Source organism: Carcharodon carcharias, chromosome 22 (assembly GCF_017639515.1).
Source record: "Carcharodon carcharias isolate sCarCar2 chromosome 22, sCarCar2.pri, whole genome shotgun sequence".
Classification (NCBI taxonomy): Eukaryota; Metazoa; Chordata; class Chondrichthyes; order Lamniformes; family Lamnidae; genus Carcharodon; species Carcharodon carcharias.
Window position 1 is genome coordinate 55,092,199 of NC_054488.1, and position 18,057 is coordinate 55,110,255.

General features: G+C 38.7%; 1 protein-coding gene across 3 annotated transcripts in view; it reads left to right on the forward strand.

Moving 5' to 3' along the window:
• aspscr1 (ASPSCR1 tether for SLC2A4, UBX domain containing) overlaps positions 1-18,057 on the forward strand; it is a 205,092-nt gene that overhangs the window by 132,415 nt on the left and 54,620 nt on the right. For all 3 annotated transcript variants that reach the window (XM_041217161.1, XM_041217159.1, XM_041217160.1), the window contains 2 exons: positions 2,093-2,155; positions 4,958-5,010. In XM_041217161.1, coding sequence (XP_041073095.1) covers positions 2,093-2,155; positions 4,958-5,010 — 116 coding nt within the window. The remainder of the gene's footprint in view (positions 1-2,092; positions 2,156-4,957; positions 5,011-18,057) is intronic.

Consider the following 18,057-nt stretch of genomic DNA (forward strand, 5'->3'; position numbering starts at 1 on the left):
TCTGGGCAACTGGTGTTTCCAAACAATAGGTTTCTGGACTGGAGAGGTTACAGTGTATAGCAAACTGTAATTTAGTGCTTAAAAATCGAACACTATTTCGTATGTAACGATGCTTGGCCAGATCCTGGGATTTGGGGGAAGGTCTGGTTAGGGACTGTTGACGTTTTCTTTAAAGTAGTTAAAGGTTGAGATTAAAGACATCTGCTTTTGAAATAAAACCACAAGATTCCACAGGTTTTGAACAAACAAAAACAAAATTTACTACACCAGTTCAGAAAGATAAAACAATTTACAAGATATGCTAACATTCAGAATCAACTTGAGGTACATGTAAGTTAACAGACAAACTGTGGTGGAACACACCACACTACAGAGTAAATGGCAGACGCAACCAATGCCACCCAGAAACCCACTCAGATGTTAATATTCACTGTGAGTTACACAACCTCTTTAAACACTGTCTTTTTCTCAAGGGATTTCAGTTCTGTACTTTCAAAGATCTAGACTCAGAGCTCCCTCAAAGACTGACTTAATGACTGTTCCCTACAAGGGTGTGCTCCTCAGGACTCCTCCTGAGCCCTGACTGCCTGGAGACTGCTCACCACAACGCCTCTTCTCCCTGCTTCTGAACACACCCAGTCACAGAGGATTTCTTGAGCCCCAAATCTTGGCTGCACCAAGCTACCAATGGCTTCGAAAGCTGCTTCTAAGCTGAACTCTCTCAGCGGCACAGAACCAAGCAAATGGCTACTGGGGCTTCGTCTGAGCCCAAACTGCACAGCTACCAAGTGGCTCCCAGGGCTAACAGCAGCATTTTAGCTGCATGGAGCTATTCACCACCTCCTTCACCTGCTCCTGACTAACTGACTAAAATTGACTGACCCTTGAATTGATATGGGGGACCTATCAACACATGCATGGTGAGTCCCACCCTTGTTACCAGGAAGGAACCGCTGTAACAGCACTGGAACATGCTGTATTTTAAAAGTTACAATCTCCACGAGGACACATGGATCAATGGATTTTCCTAACACTTAATTAATATGAAATTCTCAGCTTTTTGGTCGAATCATTCAATTTGTTTGATTAAAAATGATCTTAATACCTGCCTCTAGCCATTGCACTTTTTAGGAGCTATATTCTAACCTATGAAGGAGAAGTACGTAGAGCGAATAACCCTGTTCACTTTGGGCTCATAATTGAAATGAAAACCAGACACATTACCTGGTGTGGTTGAAACTGTTCCCAGGTATATAAAAATAAGTGTTCAAGGCCCATTTTTTAAAACTTAAAAAGGTTCCATGTGATGATTTACACGTAGAGTAATAAACTTAAGTGACAGCTGCTGCGTTTATTTTGGAAAAACCTTGCTATTGTGCAGACCATAAGACTACTAAAGTATAAATAGAGGCATAGAAAATAAAAGTGAAGAGACCGTGCTCTGTAAATCACTGGTTGGGCCTCAGTGTTGTATTGTGGATAATTTTGGGGACCACATTTCAGGAAAGGCCTTAGAAGTGCTACAGAGAAAATTTACCAGGAAGTTATCAGGGATGATGGACTTCAGTAATGAGGAGGGAGTAGAAAAGTCAAGACTGTTCTCCTTCGAACAGAAAATATGTGTGACCTAATAGAGGTTTTTAAGATGGTGAGTAGTTCTAATAGAGTAGTTAGAGGGGAAACTGTTCCCTTTGGCGAGTAGATTAGTAATCTGAGACCATAGATTTAAAATCATTGGCAAAAGATCTAGACAGGTGATGAGAAATCTTTTCACTTGAGTTTTTGGGATCTGGATTGCTCTATCTGAAAAGGTGATGGAAGCTGATTTTATAATTGGTTTTAAAAGGGAGTAGCTACTCAAGAATGAGGAATTTACAGGGATACAGGCAAAAAGCAGAGATGTTGGACTGAGCACGAATGCTGATTCGTGAGGCGGCACAATTATAACAAACTGAAGGGCCTCCATTTGTGATGTAAGTTTGTATGAAAGTAGTTGTTATCAGGGGCTCACTGGAATTTGTACCACTGTTAACTATAAAATGAAGCTTCTGCTGAGACCAGGTTTTAAAACAAAATGTATTTTTTCCAACAGTGGAGGCACTGATTGAATTTGTGAAGATGCATCTGATGGACCCAGAAATTTCATTTTATTTATGTAAGTAAAATGACCACTGCAGCTAAGAGGGCACAGTCTTTGCACAAAATGTAGCATAGACCACACCGCTGATTTGTTTCAGAGGATGGACAATCTTCAAAGATTTATGTTCCCTGATTGGACCATGATGGAGTCTAGAGAATGGCTATTCCCGGATGATACAACCAAGACTGGCTAGCTCACCTCTGGGGGATATCCTTGCATTTAAAATTTGAATCTTGATTTCTGTGCACTTGGTGAAGTCTGATCTGTCACTCATTTTTGAACAGGCAATGGGTGACATGAATATTTGTTGCATCACGTTGTTGAAAGTTACAAACATTTGGTGTTAAGTTTTTCTTTCCATTTTGGATTTTCTTGAACTGAAATCACAAATAGTTAAGGCCAATTCTGAAATGTTACAATTTGTAAAATAAAATGAGTCTTAAAATTATTTTACAGTAAAACATTAAGCTGGACATAATCCCTTTTAATGTGTTCTTAAAAGTGCACCATTTAATAAGAACGTCGTACTTGGGTATCTAACTAGTGTGCTATATTGTGTTGTTAAGCATTGAGTATCTTGATCAAAACATTAATCACTGAAGGATATTATGTATTTACTAGTGATATTTTTTTATTCTAATTTGCTCTGCCGCCTTGCATCTATCTACTTAAATATGGTCTATTCCATAATGTTGAACTATCTTTCATTTTAAAGCAGTTATCTAACTTCTTGTGCTTTCCTCTGACTTGGCGGAACACCTTGTGCTGAAGCTGACCTTTATAATCATTCCCGTTTGATTGGTCAGAATGGTTCACCATTGAGAATTCAGTGGGTTTGTAGTTAACCTTTTTGCTACTCTCCCTGATAAAGTGTTTTGAAAACTGAGTCATGGGATGATCTTCATTGTGGTCCTAAAATGTGTAGCATTTTCTGTCCTTAATTTCTGTAGCGAATTGCATTTAAGTATCCTTTTTTTTTACCACCAACCAAAACCTAAAGCTAAAGAATATAAAACATGGTATATCTAGCCACAATAAAAATCACACATTCACTACAAAAACCAAAAAGATTGCCTGAATCTTTTTTGAAAAAATTACACTTGTGCAACATTTGTGAAAAGTTGTGATAGTCTGGAGATACAAAATACTTAGTTTCCCCATTGACTATTTTGAAATGAGACAGTCTTCGATATTCGCAGCAGAAAATAAATGACTGTTAAATACAAGATTTGAGTAATCTATTCTGCCATGGAGCTGAATTAAACTTGTGGAATGATTGAACTAATGACAAAGTAGCAGATTTTTAAGGAGATCAGAATACCAGTGATCAAAGTAAGAGAGTGCCTTTCACAAGGATAAGGCACTGTTTAAAACCACCAACAAGGTTCTCAATGTTTCACCCTTTCATTATTTGTTAGGATAATCTCAATGTAACTTAAAAATAAAGATTTAAATGCTTCCAAATAAAGGAATATAAGTCTGTTGACTATGATAGAGAATTCAAGTCTAGGTGCAGAGAAGTGTTGAGACCACCTTTTAATTTCCCTGTGTGTCTTGTCCAATAAAAGTTTTGTATGGTGCACCTCAGAAATATAAAATTAAACTGTAATTGTATCTCCAAATGAGATCACTACAAAAATGCAGGCTGTAGCTGCAAGGTGACTTGTAGGACTGGAAAAATAGGCTTGAGAGAAGCATCTTGCTTCACTGGCAGTTATAAATGAAGCTTTCAGTTCATTGGGGTCCTGAACTGGCCTCTGAAAGCAAGCCGTTTTTATTTTGGTTGGATTGCCCTCGCTTCAATCCATTCTTAACCTGCCCAATTGGAGCTGGAACACCTCTACTGATGGATTCTGTTCCTATCTCTGCAGTGAGAATATCCCAAGAATCCACCCTTGGCCACCTCCTCTACATGCTGCCCCTTGGTGACCTCATTTGCAGACATGAGTCAGCTTATGCAGATAGAGTTGCAGGTGCTCAGCATACCTCTCCACCAACTTTCTCAACCTCTCCGTTGCCTCTTTGCTGTCACACTGCTTGTCTGTCATTCTATCTTGTATCCCTCACTCTTCTTTCACCCTGCCGGTAGCAGCCATGCCTTCGCCCTCCTTGGATTTAGGGATTTCCTCCCTAAACCCCCCCTCCTCCTTTAAGACATGGCTTTATACAGGTTACTGTCTCCTCCTATGGTTTGGCATCCATTTCTTTCCTTGCACCTCTCTGTGAAATGCCTCTGGATGATCTTATATTGCAAGATGGGTTGTTAGTTGGGAGGATATGACAATCATAGAACTTATTTCAGGCCTTAAAAATTCAGAAGTACAGAAGAATTAAATTAAAATACCTTTTCCTTAGAGGAAGTTTATTGTAAGGATTATTTTCTTTTCAAATATTATTTCTCAAGATTCAGGGGCATTGTGCCTTTTTGCTATTATAAAATCCCTTTCCAAAGCGTATTATTAACTAAGTGTTTGGTTGAGCCAAACACATAAGTGCATGAAACATTGCTACCTGCTACTGTGGCTTTAGAGAATAGTGTGGGTGTTCACAGTTCACTTTATCAATTGGTCTGAAGAATGTAGTAGTAACCAGTTGCTCTTTTATTTAACAATTTTAAATCAGTTACAAGTCATATCTAGAAGAGGTTTGAAATTGAAAGCTGTGTTAAAGGTTATTGAGTATGTTGAGATTAAGGTTGATACAATATTGCAGGTCCTCCTTTTTGGTTCAGTAATGTACCTATAGTCCTGTTTCTCAAGTCAGCCAATGAATCAATTGAGATTTACTTTATTCTCATAAAGGTTTCTATTTTTGTAGTTAAAACACCACCTAAAGTACTTCTTGACGACCCAACTGCAACATTGTTCGAGGTAAGATTGCAGACGCTTGCTTTCACTTATTCTTCAGAATCCAACCTGTGATGATTACTTGTTGCACTTAATGTGCAATTGATTGAAAATCAACTTAATAGATTATTTAAAGAAATATGAATATCTAAATATTTATAATATGTTCACATTTTTCACTTAGCTTTATATTTTTGCTGAACATTATCCAGAAACAATTTAGAGCTAATAATACTTTAGACAAACAAAATCCTTGTTGGTTGTTAAGTCTGATTAGCAGTGGAGTCCAGCTTTTTTTATGCTTGGGTTTGGAGAGGAGTGGTGGTGGAAGAAGAAAATAGCAGAAAATCTAACAACTGCTTAGACGAACAACTATTTTTTAGAAAAGCAAAATACGGCAGCTACTGGAAATCTGAAATAAAAACAGGAAATGCTGGGGATACTCAGCATGTCTAGCAGTGTCTATGGAGAGTGAAGCAGTGCTAACGTTTCAGGTTGACGACCTTTCAGCAGGATTGGAAAAGATTGGAGATAGCTTTTAAGCAAGTACTGCGATCCTTATTTTCTATTTTTTATTGTAACTTTGTAACAGATGTGTTCTGATAGAGCTAGTTTCAGTGGAGTGATTCCACTGCAGGTAAGGTGTTCAAAACTGTACAGGACATTTTCTTAATTCTTAATGCTGTTACAAAAGAAAACAATGTTCAAATTCAATACTTCATTCTAGCTAAAAGCTAAACATCATGAATGATGTGTTTGGAAACTATTTTTTTAATTAATTTTCTGGAAACCAGCTGGAGTACTTACTAATGATGAGCAATCTTATTGTGTTGACATTGCTTCAAAGAAACCGAAGTTCCCTTTTAATGGTTGTATTGTATAAAAGATTATGCATAATTAATAACAGAAATCTAATTACAGATTTGTAATGAAAGTGGTTAGTCCCTGTATACTTGTGTTTTCAATTTGAAAGATGATTCAGAATGTCTTAATTAGCTCAAGATACATAAGGGTGGGTATGATGTTTGTGGATGCCAACTTGTTTTTTAATATAACTGTTCTTTACTTCAACCCTCAGACTATTTGTCTGATAGGTTACTGTGTTCCAGGTTTGCTCCATTTTGCAATCAGGCCTTGGGCAGTAATAGTTTTCATACAACGCACATCTGATCTTCCCTTTGCACGTTGCTACGTGTTGGCTTTGAATGATCTAACTCAGAAGAGTTTGATTAATAAGGCTACAACGTACTTACTTTTTTAATTATCAGCATGTAGTTGTAATGAGTATAAAAGCATTTATGGATTACTAGCAGCAATGTGATACCAGTATCCTGACACGCGAAAAATCAAAGATTGGGCTATGATTGCTGATTATTGATGAGTTATCTGACTCATGCATTGATATATTTATTATTTTGTTGGCTTTGATCCATTCTTTTATAATACTTGTACAACATAAAGTAATTTTAATGAATACATTTAACTTTGTAAGTAGTTGAGTTGAAAAAGCAGCTCCCGATTATGTTGCCGTACTATTGAAACATCATTGGTTGCATTGGTATGGTAATACAAATAATGCTCTTAATTGACTCCCTTAATATCTTGGTATGTAACACATGTTAGTGCTCAACCTGCACACCACAGAGATCCCAGATTGGATTTCCAATCTGGGCTGAGTTAACAGTTCTCTACTGAGGTGGTTACAATTAATTGCAGTATTCCAGGTTTGGCAGAAGCCAAATCAGCAGAGGATTGTACTTTTCATTATCTCGTATCTTCAGTTGAGGTGAGGACTGCAGCTTGCTCGCTGCCCCCCAAAGCCCCAACCAGGCCTGCCCTGGTTAAACAGTGCAAAAGATAATATTTTGAAAAATTCACATTGGAGGTTGCATTACCACACTAGTACTCAAATGGTCCACTTAGAAGCCACCCATCCTTTACCTGTGTATCCTTTGTAAACAAAATGTTTCCATGCCATTCTTCCTAATGATGACAATGCACGAAGAGCCAGAATGGAATAGAATGGATGGGATCGCAGCGAATTTGTACTTGTGTATTATTTTTCTTAAGTATTCTCATTGTGTGACATTGCTTCCTGGAACTCTTGGAGGCACGTATACCCCAGCCCCAATTAGAGATGGCAACATTTGAGGAATGGGCTTTTATTAGGAAAACTTGAAATTGAATGATGCCGTACACTTATTAATTTGTGCAAGAGCACATACATACATGGAGTATTTACTTTTAGGGGAAATCATTTTAGTTGATCTTTTTGTATAAACTACATAGTGTTGCCAATTTTGGTTAAGTGCCCTAACAAAGCAGCTGAGGGCAATTGGGCGGTATTAGCAGAAAGTTTCTGTTTAGCACTGTCCAGATCCATCTAACTCAGACCATGTATATGTAAAGTGCACTTGTTCTCAGTAACGTTGTATTATTGGCCAATGCTTGAAAGCTTCATTGATTGACTTGGAGTACTTTGTAACTCAGTTTTGGGAATAATTGGTGTATCTTTGACAGCCAAATAACCTCTCTTTCTCTGACATCAATAAATATAGATCCTATATTTTGAATTTCATTTGTAGCTATGTGGACCAAGTATGGTAAAATCGGTTAAGTAAGAGTTAGCATAAAGTCACTTCAATTTCTAGGAGCCAATTGATAGACAAAACTAAGATATTAAAAGTATTTAAGGGCTAACTAGTTTTTGCAATGATGTATAATTATGGATTTCCATAATTATATATAATCTTTCATGTACCAGCGCTGTCGGAAGGATACTTGAATGCCTTTGAAGTGTCAACAAAATTATTCCTGTAATAAAGCCATTGTGTATCTAAAATTTCCAGCAGCTTCAGAGTAAAACACATGTATTTCAGAACAAAACTCATGATATTATGTTTTCAGTTCAAACTGTAAAGTGTCAAAATATCTACTGACTTGTCTATATAAGCAATTTATACAATTTCTTTGACAACTTAAGATGTCCAAACCACATGTCGTGGTGGAAGGTTGTGTTATAGCCTTTGTGTTCAGCATCCAAATTGGGTTGGTTGATTTACCATCTTGGTTATTTGCTGACATTTTTCTCTTCTAATATTACATGTTGCTGACAAATCGACACTGTAATATTCTACTTTATGGGTGAGATTTATTATTATTGTTAAATTAACAAGGTAGGCTAGTCCCTGGGAAAATGTAGCTACAGAAATATTGATGTTGTTCCGTAATCTTTCGTAGGCCAATTTAGGAGGGAGTTTTTGACTGGACACAAGACCTTCCTACCTGCTGAACGTTTCCTTAATCTGTTTGATTTAGTTTTGTAAATGGGCCTGTTGAATTTTCTTTTTCAAATTGATATATCAATGCGTCACTTCACAAGCTCTATGTGTATTTAAGGGCACAGAGGCTTATAAAATACTGTATGGGCACAGAGGGTAAAACAGTGGCGTTTCATATTTTCAACAGATGCAAAACCTGGATCAGTTAGAAATACCAACCCACAGGTATGAAAACTTAACATTTGCTGGCAAAAGAAATTCTGCTTTTTATCCGTGATTAATCCTTTTTGCTTTGCAGGAAGGTTTAATTATCCATTGATAAAAGCAAAAATGAGTAAAGGATGTGTAACATTCAAGGGTTACATTTTTGAGTAGGCTGGAACTTTCATGAAATGGTGTAGCCATTCTTTAAAGTAGTATGGGAATTTATTTTGAAGACTTTCTACAGATGGGCCAGATAATAATGGTGTCATGTTTACAACAAAGTGTTGGCTCTTCATATTCCAAAAGTGTGTATTAATTACCATTGACTTTTAGATCCACCCTGTATCATCTGTCATGTATTAGAATTTCAGATTTTTACCTCCACCCATTTACTGTTTGAGTTTGACCACATCAATAGAATTGTGATGTCAGACACACTTTTTAATGTGGGTAGAGTTTCAGATAGCTCACCCCCTTTCACTCGTTAGGATCACAACAGGGTCTATTGTAATGGGCACATTTTTATTTAGTGTTGATACCCATAAAGTAAAAATACCAACAGAGAACTGTGCTGAAGTTGCGTGCAGCAATCATGAATGTTTTTCCACAGTGGTTATTCTGCCATTTTAAAAAAAATGAATGGTAAGTTTAAGGAATTACATTGCAGCATCTCGTAAAAGACAAAAAACTTGTGTTTATGTAACACTTTTCATGACCCCAGGACATCTAAAAGTGCTTTGATAAATGCATAGTAGACTTATGACTCTGGTCTCTCCAGTAGAAAGGATAACAAGCTGGCTGCAAAATAGAAAATGGTGTGAGGACTAAATATAAGGCAAAAGTTGGGAAGTGGTGTTCTGCAAAAATTAGTGCTGGAACCAATGTTCCTGCTAAAGCTGCCCGACTGTAGGCCACAGTTTTAAGTTGTCTAAGGACAGATATAGGTTAGATGTCAGGAGGCGGTTTTTTTCCCAGAGAATAGTGGATCTCTGAACAGGCTGTCATCTCTTGCCGATTTGCTGAATTCCTTCCATCGAGAACTGGGCGTGTTGCTGATTGGTGTGAGTATCACCCCTTACAGCACCAATTCCTGCAGAGCATCACTTAAGGGAATTCAGGGCCAGAATGATCACCTGAACTAATTTCAACTGCCCAGATGGGCCAGGGATTTCACATTTTTTTTTCCCCCTCTGAATTGGCAGGGAGCTTGATCTGAGTTTTTCGCCTCTCCCAAAAGATTGCATGATTTTGTGTGCGGTGGAGTGTGGGACAGGCTGGATGGGTCAGAGAGCCTTTACCTGTCTGTCATTGTTTGTCTATATATTCGTACTGCAATTAGTGCATTGAAAGCAAGTTAATAAACTAATCTCGACCACTTGTTTTATTTAATTGTTTGTACTGGGGAAAGTAATTTCTGCAGTGGAATCTTTTTACCTGACAGCCATGTTGGCTGTCTGCAGAGCCTCCTTTGAAATGTTATTTAATGAGGGCCTAACATCAGCTTTCTGCTTCCTGCCTCTGATGTTAGTGTAATTTATAAATACAGCAGATTGTTCTTTCTGTCCAGCTGCAATCAGCTCTTTTTAAAAAAAAAAGGTTTTAACATCACAAGCTAGTTTTATCTTATACGCATATTTTGGTGTCTGAACTTTCTTTGAGATGGTCACTTGACACACGGAAACACTTAAGACAGAATGAGTGATCAAAACAGACATGAGCAATCATGATAAATACTGAATTTGTACTCACAAATTGCAATAGTCTCAGGGGAAAAAAAAAGGTATTCTGCTGTTTTTAGGCATTTTAATATGTAAGTACCAGTATTGGGATTTTGATGTGTGCCAGAGACTGCAGAAAGAGAAATGCATGTTAACCATTTACCGCATTAGAATTTGATTCACTCATTCCATTACAAGGCCAGTGAGTTTGTGACTGGGCGTCCTTCTGTTTACTTATGCTTTGATGTGTACCCCAACCAGAAACATTTTAAAGCATTTTATTTACGCTCAAAATTATTTGAAGAAACATTTTAAATAATTAACTATTTGAATGGAATTACTATGGCTGGCTTACCCTGCATATTAAAAAAGTTGCTGTTTACTTATATATTTATCACAAAGTTATAAGGCAATTTTTCATTATCACTCCATATTGAATGATTATGCTACAATCATTAGTTCTTAATCTCTGCATCCTCACACTTTAGAGCTGGTGGGCCTATGGAGCTGCTGGCATATTTCATGATACCTGCTGACATTAAAAAGAATGACAGAAAATAGACTAAGTCCATCCTGTGAACTTGGTGTATATTCAAAATGGATACCCTGGGGTGATTTTTGAGACTGAAATTTTATCTCTGGGTTTACCTGAATTATAAACCACTTGAGATATAACTTGCCCATTTGTAGTGTCATCTGAACTCCTTGATGAGGTCGCTGCCTTAGAATTTCTCCCCCTGCCCCACAGCTACCCATTATTCTGTACGCAATAATTTCTAGAACATTTGAATCCTTATAAAGTTAGATTAATTGGCTTGACACTGAGCCAGCCATTTTGGGCATGATTACAGCACTCTATACATTTGATTTATCCAGCCATTCAAATCTTGACATTAGCATTGTAATAACATGGAAAAATAAAATCACCGGTAGATTTTCTGCTGATGAGAAAATGTGTCTCTACTAGACAGATTTAACAACAAGGTTTATAAACAATATTTTGCCTTATTAATAAAAATAGGATGGTCAGTTAGCCCATATTCTTAGTGTCATCCCTTTCTTGCATTCTAACAACATGTTATGATATGTCTTTATAATGCAACAACGTCCAGGATAAGAAAAGGCCATTTATTACCCTAACTCAGCCTAGCATCCAGATGTATTTTGAATTCCCCAAATGCTTTTGCCTCCATGTCACTTGGTTTATTATTAGAAGTGTTAACGGGCTTGAGAAATAATTCTTCGTATTCTTTTTAAATTTACTTGTCACTATTTATGTCCTCTTGGTCCTATTGACCTCATTTACTTTCATTAATCTTATCTGCAGCATTTAATATTTTACACACCTTGATGAAGTGTGTAAAACTGAGACTCAATTTTGTGACTCTAGAACCTAGCTTTGCAATCCATTTCTGTACCTCATCATCCTATAGACCCCAGATCTACATTTTCAACACTCGTTGGTAAAGATGTTTCTTCTGAATTTCCTATTCGATTTCCTGGTTACTATCTTATATAATGATGGTCTCTAGTTTTGTTGTTCTCCAAAAGTGGAAACACTCTCCCTGTGTCTACTTGATCGAAGGCTTTCATAATTTTAATGACTAGGAGGAGCGGGTGAGAAGTGGACCCCGAGACAGACAGTCAGCAGCACCTAGTAAAGCAGGTGGGAGGAGGAGCCCCAGACAGGTAGGCAGCAGCACCTAGAGGAGCGGGTCCCCCATACAGGCTGGCAGCAGTACCTAGAGGAGCAGGCGAGAGGAGGACCCTGAGACATGCAGTCAGTAGCACCTAGAGGAGTGAGTGAGAGGAGGACCCCAAGACAAGCAGTCAGCAACACCTAGAGGAGTAGGCGAGAGGAAGGCCCCAAGACAAGCAGTCAGCAACACCTAGAGGAGTGGGCGAGAGGAGGACCCTGAGACAGGCAGTCAGTCCAGTCCAGTTTATAGCTCCAGAGTGGACCAACCACGTTCTGAAAAAAATCTAGTGTGATGTCACAGGAAAACAAGTAATTGATTGGTTCGAGGTTCTTGCAGCCTCTACAAATGAAAACGGGGGCTTACCTGGGAGTGGGAGAGGTGGTGGACCTGCATGGAACTAGTCCGGAGCAGGATGATATAAATCGGGGCCGAGGCTCAAAGCCTGTGCTTACCTGGGAGATGGAGAGGCACACCAGTCAGCTGCTTAGATTGCCGCACACTGAGTTTGAAGGAAGAATGAAAAAAAACAAAGTGACATCACAGCAAAACTGTAAGTTGATTGGCTGGCGAGTATGTTCTGTAAAGGTCTCTGTCAAAATAGCTAGATTAATTCACCACTTTTAGGAAAGTTATGTTAAAAGCTGGATCATAGAACAATGTAAAAGTTTTACATAACCCTTAGGTACCTTTCTTATAGACAGAGGAGAAGGAGCTGATTGGTGAGTAAGTGTTAGCAATTCTATCTTTTACTTTCTAGTCTCCAATTCATAGTAAATTGTACGAAGGTAAGTTTAGGGTATGGCAGGGCAGCTCGATCGCATGGACTCTGCATCCTGTGGCATATGGAGAGTCATGGATACTTCATGCGGCCTAAACGAACACATGCAGAAAGTGTCACCAGCTGCAGAGATTTGAGCTCTGGGTTTTGGAACTCAAGCAATGGCTAGAGTCACTGTGGTGCATCTGCAAAACTGAGAACTAAGTGGATGGCAAATTTAAGGAGATGGTCACACCACAAATTAGGAGCATGCAGGCAGAGAGGGAATAGGTGACCACCAGACAATCTAGGAGCACCAGGCAGGTAGTTCAGGAGTTCCCTGAGCCTACCTTGCTTATTAACCGATTTGCGGGTTTGGATGCTGGTGAGAGTGATGTAGTGTAGTGTAGCAAGAGCCAAGTTCATGGCATCATGGGTGGTTCAGCTGCATAGGTGTGGAAGAACAATAGTGGTAAGAGATTTGATAGGGGAACAGGCAGGCGTTGCTGTGGCTGTATACATGACTCTAGGATGGTATGTTGTCTCCCTGGTGCCACGGTCAAAGATATCACTGAATACGTGCAGGGCATTCTTTCGGTGGAGGGTGAACAGCTAGAGTTCTTGGTCCACATTGGTACCAATGACATAGGTAAAAAGAGGAATGAGGTCCTGAAAGCAGATTTTAGTGAGCTAGAAAAGAGTTTGAAAAGCAGGCCTCCAAGGCAATGATCTCAGGATTACTTCCAGTACCATATGCTAGTGAGTGTAGAAACAGGAGGATTGACCGAATGAACACGTGGCTGGCAAAATGGTGTAGGAGGGAAGTTGGGGTATTGTAACTGGTTCTGGAGCAGTTGTGACCTGTACAAGGATGATGGGTTTACACCTTAGCAGGACCGAGACTAATATCCTCGCGGGGAGATTTGCTGGTGCTATAGGGAGGGTTTAAGCTAGCTTGGCAGGGGTTTGGGACCTAAGAGGAAATTCAGATAGGAGATAAACAAAGCTGGCAATGGGAAGTAGAAAATTAGTAAACAGAAATGGAAGGCAGCAGAAACGGATGCCAACATCAAATAGAGTGTAAATACAGAATAATATTAAAAAGGCAGAATTAAAGGCAATCTATCTGAATGCAGGCAGCATTTGCAACAAAGGTGAATTGATGGCACAAAATAGAAGCAAACGGGTATGATCTAGTTGCCATTACAGAGACTTGGCTGCAGGGTGACCAAAGCTAGGAACCAAATTTTCAAGGATATTCAACATTTAGGAAGGACCGGCAAAACGGAAAGGGATGAGATCAGCACATTAGTGAGAACGGACCTTGGATCAGAAGAACAAGGTATAGAATCTGTTTGGTTGGAGCTAAGAAACAGCAAGGGGCAGCAAACATTGGTGTGAGTTGTTTATAGGCCACCAAACAGCAGTGGTGTTGTAGGGCACAGTACATATCAGGAAATTAGAAGTGCATGTAACAAGGATAATACAGTAATCACAGGGGATTTCAATCTTACATCTCGACTGGGTAAACCTAAGGAGTATTAATGCTGTGGAGGATGAATTCCTGGAACATGTACGAGATGGTTTTCTAGAGCAGTATGTTGAGGAGCCAACTAGCGAACAAGTTATTTTAGATCTAGTATTATGCAACGACAAAGGGCTAATTGATAACCTTGTTGTAAAAAGAACCTTTAGGGAAGAGTGACCATAATGTGATGGAATTTTCCATTAAGTTTGGAAACCATGTACTTCATTCAAAAATGGAGTTTTAAATCTAAACAAAGGAAACTGAAGGTATGAGGGGCAAGTTGGCTGTGGTAGGTTGGGAAAATACATTAAAAGGTGTGATGGTAGACAGGCAATGGCTCGTATTTAAAGAAGTAATACATGGTTTACAGCAAATATGCATTCCTTTGAGGCACAAAAATCCAACAGGAAAAGTGAGTCAACCAGAGCTAACAAAGGAAGTTAAAGATTATATTAGATCAAAGGAAAAGGCTTATAAAGTTGCCAAAAAAGTAGTAAGCCTGAGGATTGGGAGCATTTTAGAATTCAGCAAAGACAGACCAAGAAATTGATAATGAAAGGGAGAATAGAATATGAATATACACTAGCAGGAAACATAAAAACAGTTTGTAAAAGCTCTGTAAGTATGTAAAAAGGAAAAGATTAGTAAAGACAAATGTGGTGGGTCCATTACAGGCAGAGATAGGAGAATTTATAATGGGGAATAGAGAAATGGCAGAGAAGCTAAATAATTATTTTGTGTGCCTTCATGGAGGAAGATACAAAAAACCTCTTAGAAATAGTGGAGAACCAAGGGACTAGCAGGAATGAGGAACTGAAATAAATTTGTATTCGTAAAAAAGCGCTGGAGAAATTAACAGGACTGAAAAAAGTTGATAAATCCCTGGGATCCATTGATCAAAGAGTGTTGAAAGAGATGGCTTATCTTTCAAAATTCTATAGATTCTGGAACAGCATTGATGTCCAAAAGGACCAGGGTGACCTTGTTCATAAGCCACCAAAAACTAACATGCAGATGCTGCAAGCAGTTAAGAAGGTAAATGGTATGTTGGTCTTTATCACAAGTATTTGAGTACAGGAGTAAAGATGTCTTGCTTCAATTGTATAGAATCTTGGTGAGACCACATTCGGAGTATTGTGTACAGTTTTGGGCCCGATATCTAAGGAAGAATATACTTGCCATCAAGAGAGTGCAACAGAGGTATACCGGACTAATACTTGGGATGGCAGGACTGTCTTATGAGAGATTGAGGAGACTGGGCCTGTATTCTCCAGAATTTAGAAGAATCAGTGTTGATCTCATTGAAATGTGCAAAATTCTTAGGGGACCAGACAGGGTAGATGCAGAAAGGATGTCTCCTGTGGTTGAAGGGTCTAGAACCAGGGGGACACTATCAGAATAAGGGACAGCCATTGAGGACTGAGATGAGGAGGAATTTCTTCACTCAAAGGGTATTGAATCTTTGGAATTCTCTTCCACAGAGGGCTGTGGAAGCTCAGCCATTATGTTCAAGACGGAAATCAGTAGATTTCTAGATGCTAACGGCATCAAGGAATATGAGGATAGCACGGGAAAATGGCGTTGAGGTAGACAATCAGCCATGATCAAGTTGAATGGCGGAGCAGGCTTGAGGGGCTGAATGGTCAACTTCTGCTCCTGTGTTCCTATTAAGTTACACCTCAGTCTTTTTACAAGAAAAAGAGACCCAGCCTATTTATCCTTTTCTCATAGGTATAACCATATATATATATATATATATATATATATCGTCTTTGTAAATTGTTTTTGCATCCTCTCCTGTGCCTCTGCATCCTTTTCAGAAATCTAGTCCAACCAAAGTTCGATACAAATTTAGCATAACTTCTCGACTTTTCGAGTAGATCCCTCAAGGAGTAAACCCTAGTGCTTGCTTTGGATTTTGATGGCCTTATTAACCTGCATTACCACTTTTAGTAATTTGTGTGTTTGTATTGTTAGATCCCTTTGGTCCTGTGCCCCATTTTTCTAACCAAAATGTAACACATCACACTTAATTATATTGAAACTCAGTTGCCAAGTGTATGCCCATTCTGCAAATTTCTTGTAATTTGTTGTGGTCTAAATTGTTAATATAAGTTGTGAACAACAGTGTTCCAAACACTGATCCTTGTGGGACCCCATTCACTCCCTCCGCGCGCGCGCGCGCACCCCCCCGCCCCCCCCCAACCACCACTTTAAATAACTACCTGTTACTCCTACTTTTTGCTTCTGTCTTGCAGCCAGGCAAGGCAGGTCGCCTGGCTCTGCATGCTCTGACCCTATTCATTAAATATGCAGTACTTTATCGAAGGCCTTTTAGAAATCTACTGAATTAGCTTCGTCTGCCGTTTGTTAGCTCATCAAAGAACTTACATTCTGAAGAGCTCTTGTCTCTCATTTGAAGTAGCTTATTCATCAGTTTATCATCCAAAACCTTGTAATTAAATTTGTTGTGTTTTGATTTGTTCGCAGCCTGATGTTTTACCCGTATGTGATACAATGATACAAAATGGTTATAACGTACTTGTTTTTAAATTTTGAGTCACCAGATTTTGCTGTAACAATAATGGCAAGGCTGTTAGTGCTGGGCATTGTTACAGGATAAAACTAACAGCTGGAGTGCACACATACGCATGTTAAATGCAGAAATCTGGAAGTTACTGTCACCCATGCTCTGCTTCCCCACAGCCTGTAATGTTGCAGTGTTCACCAGTAGAATCTGAAGAGATCAATTTAATGGCATGAACCTAGGCTAATTACACACTATTCTGGGTCTAAAGAGAGAGGAAAATGTTAGGGTTTGCATAATAGGAATAACTGCGTTTTTAATGGTAGAATACGTAATTATTGCTGAACAACCTGTAGTTGTGAAAAAGTAAATTTGTAACCATGGTGTCTCATTCCCCCAGAAGAATAACAACATTGCAGATTTAAAAAAATTTTGTTTCTCTGTCTTTCTTCCCCACCCCACCCTTAATCCCATGTATATGCCCCAATCTGTGTTTCCCTTCCTGTACAATAATTTAAATGTAACTTATACTTCCTATTCCTCAGTTCCCACTTTGCAGACTGCGTGTCTTATTGAGAATTCTTCAGTCTGATTTGTTGAAGAGCCTCCCTTCTGCTTTAACCTGTTCACAAACACCACGGATTCCTGGTAAAGGGTGCTTCATTGAATAAACACCAGTGAACAAGAAATCGCTGCTGACAAGCCCAAGCAATGTCTTTGGGCAACTGTACACGCAGTGAATGGCGAAAGCCATTCCTTCACCACTCAGGCAAGATCTGAGAGGTTAAATTTTGTCAATGTAAATGCTAAAGTGATATTTGAAAAATCCTATTCTCATATTGACATTGTCATCTTCATTTTTTTTTAAGTAAAGAAAACTGTAAGGGGTTTATTGAAGCCTGAAAATGAAATGATGTCAGGAGTCAACAAAGTAGACTGTACAAACATTTAAAATGAGCAGTGACGCATTACATGATTAAACTAGGTGGTTTGTTTAAATGTTTGATTCTGACTGATAATCTTACGTAGGCCGGCTAATTATTTATATTCCTTGCCAAAAGCCCATCTTCTGACTGTGGACAATAGTTTCTAACCACTCACTTGTAGTGGGGCACTGCAATATGATGGGAACAATCAGTGTTTGGGTCCAATAAATAAAAGTTCCAAATGAAGTGATGCGATTGGATTTTATTTGCTTTAAGGTTGATCCAAAAGTTTATGATATTTTCATCATGCTCCCATTTTCTAGAACAATAGGATTTTTTTTTAAGAGAGTTGATACCAATTTCACTTTGAGGATCTATGAGGCTTCATCTGTGTTTGATTTTCTGAAGTAGAAAGCCAAGGAGAATTGGC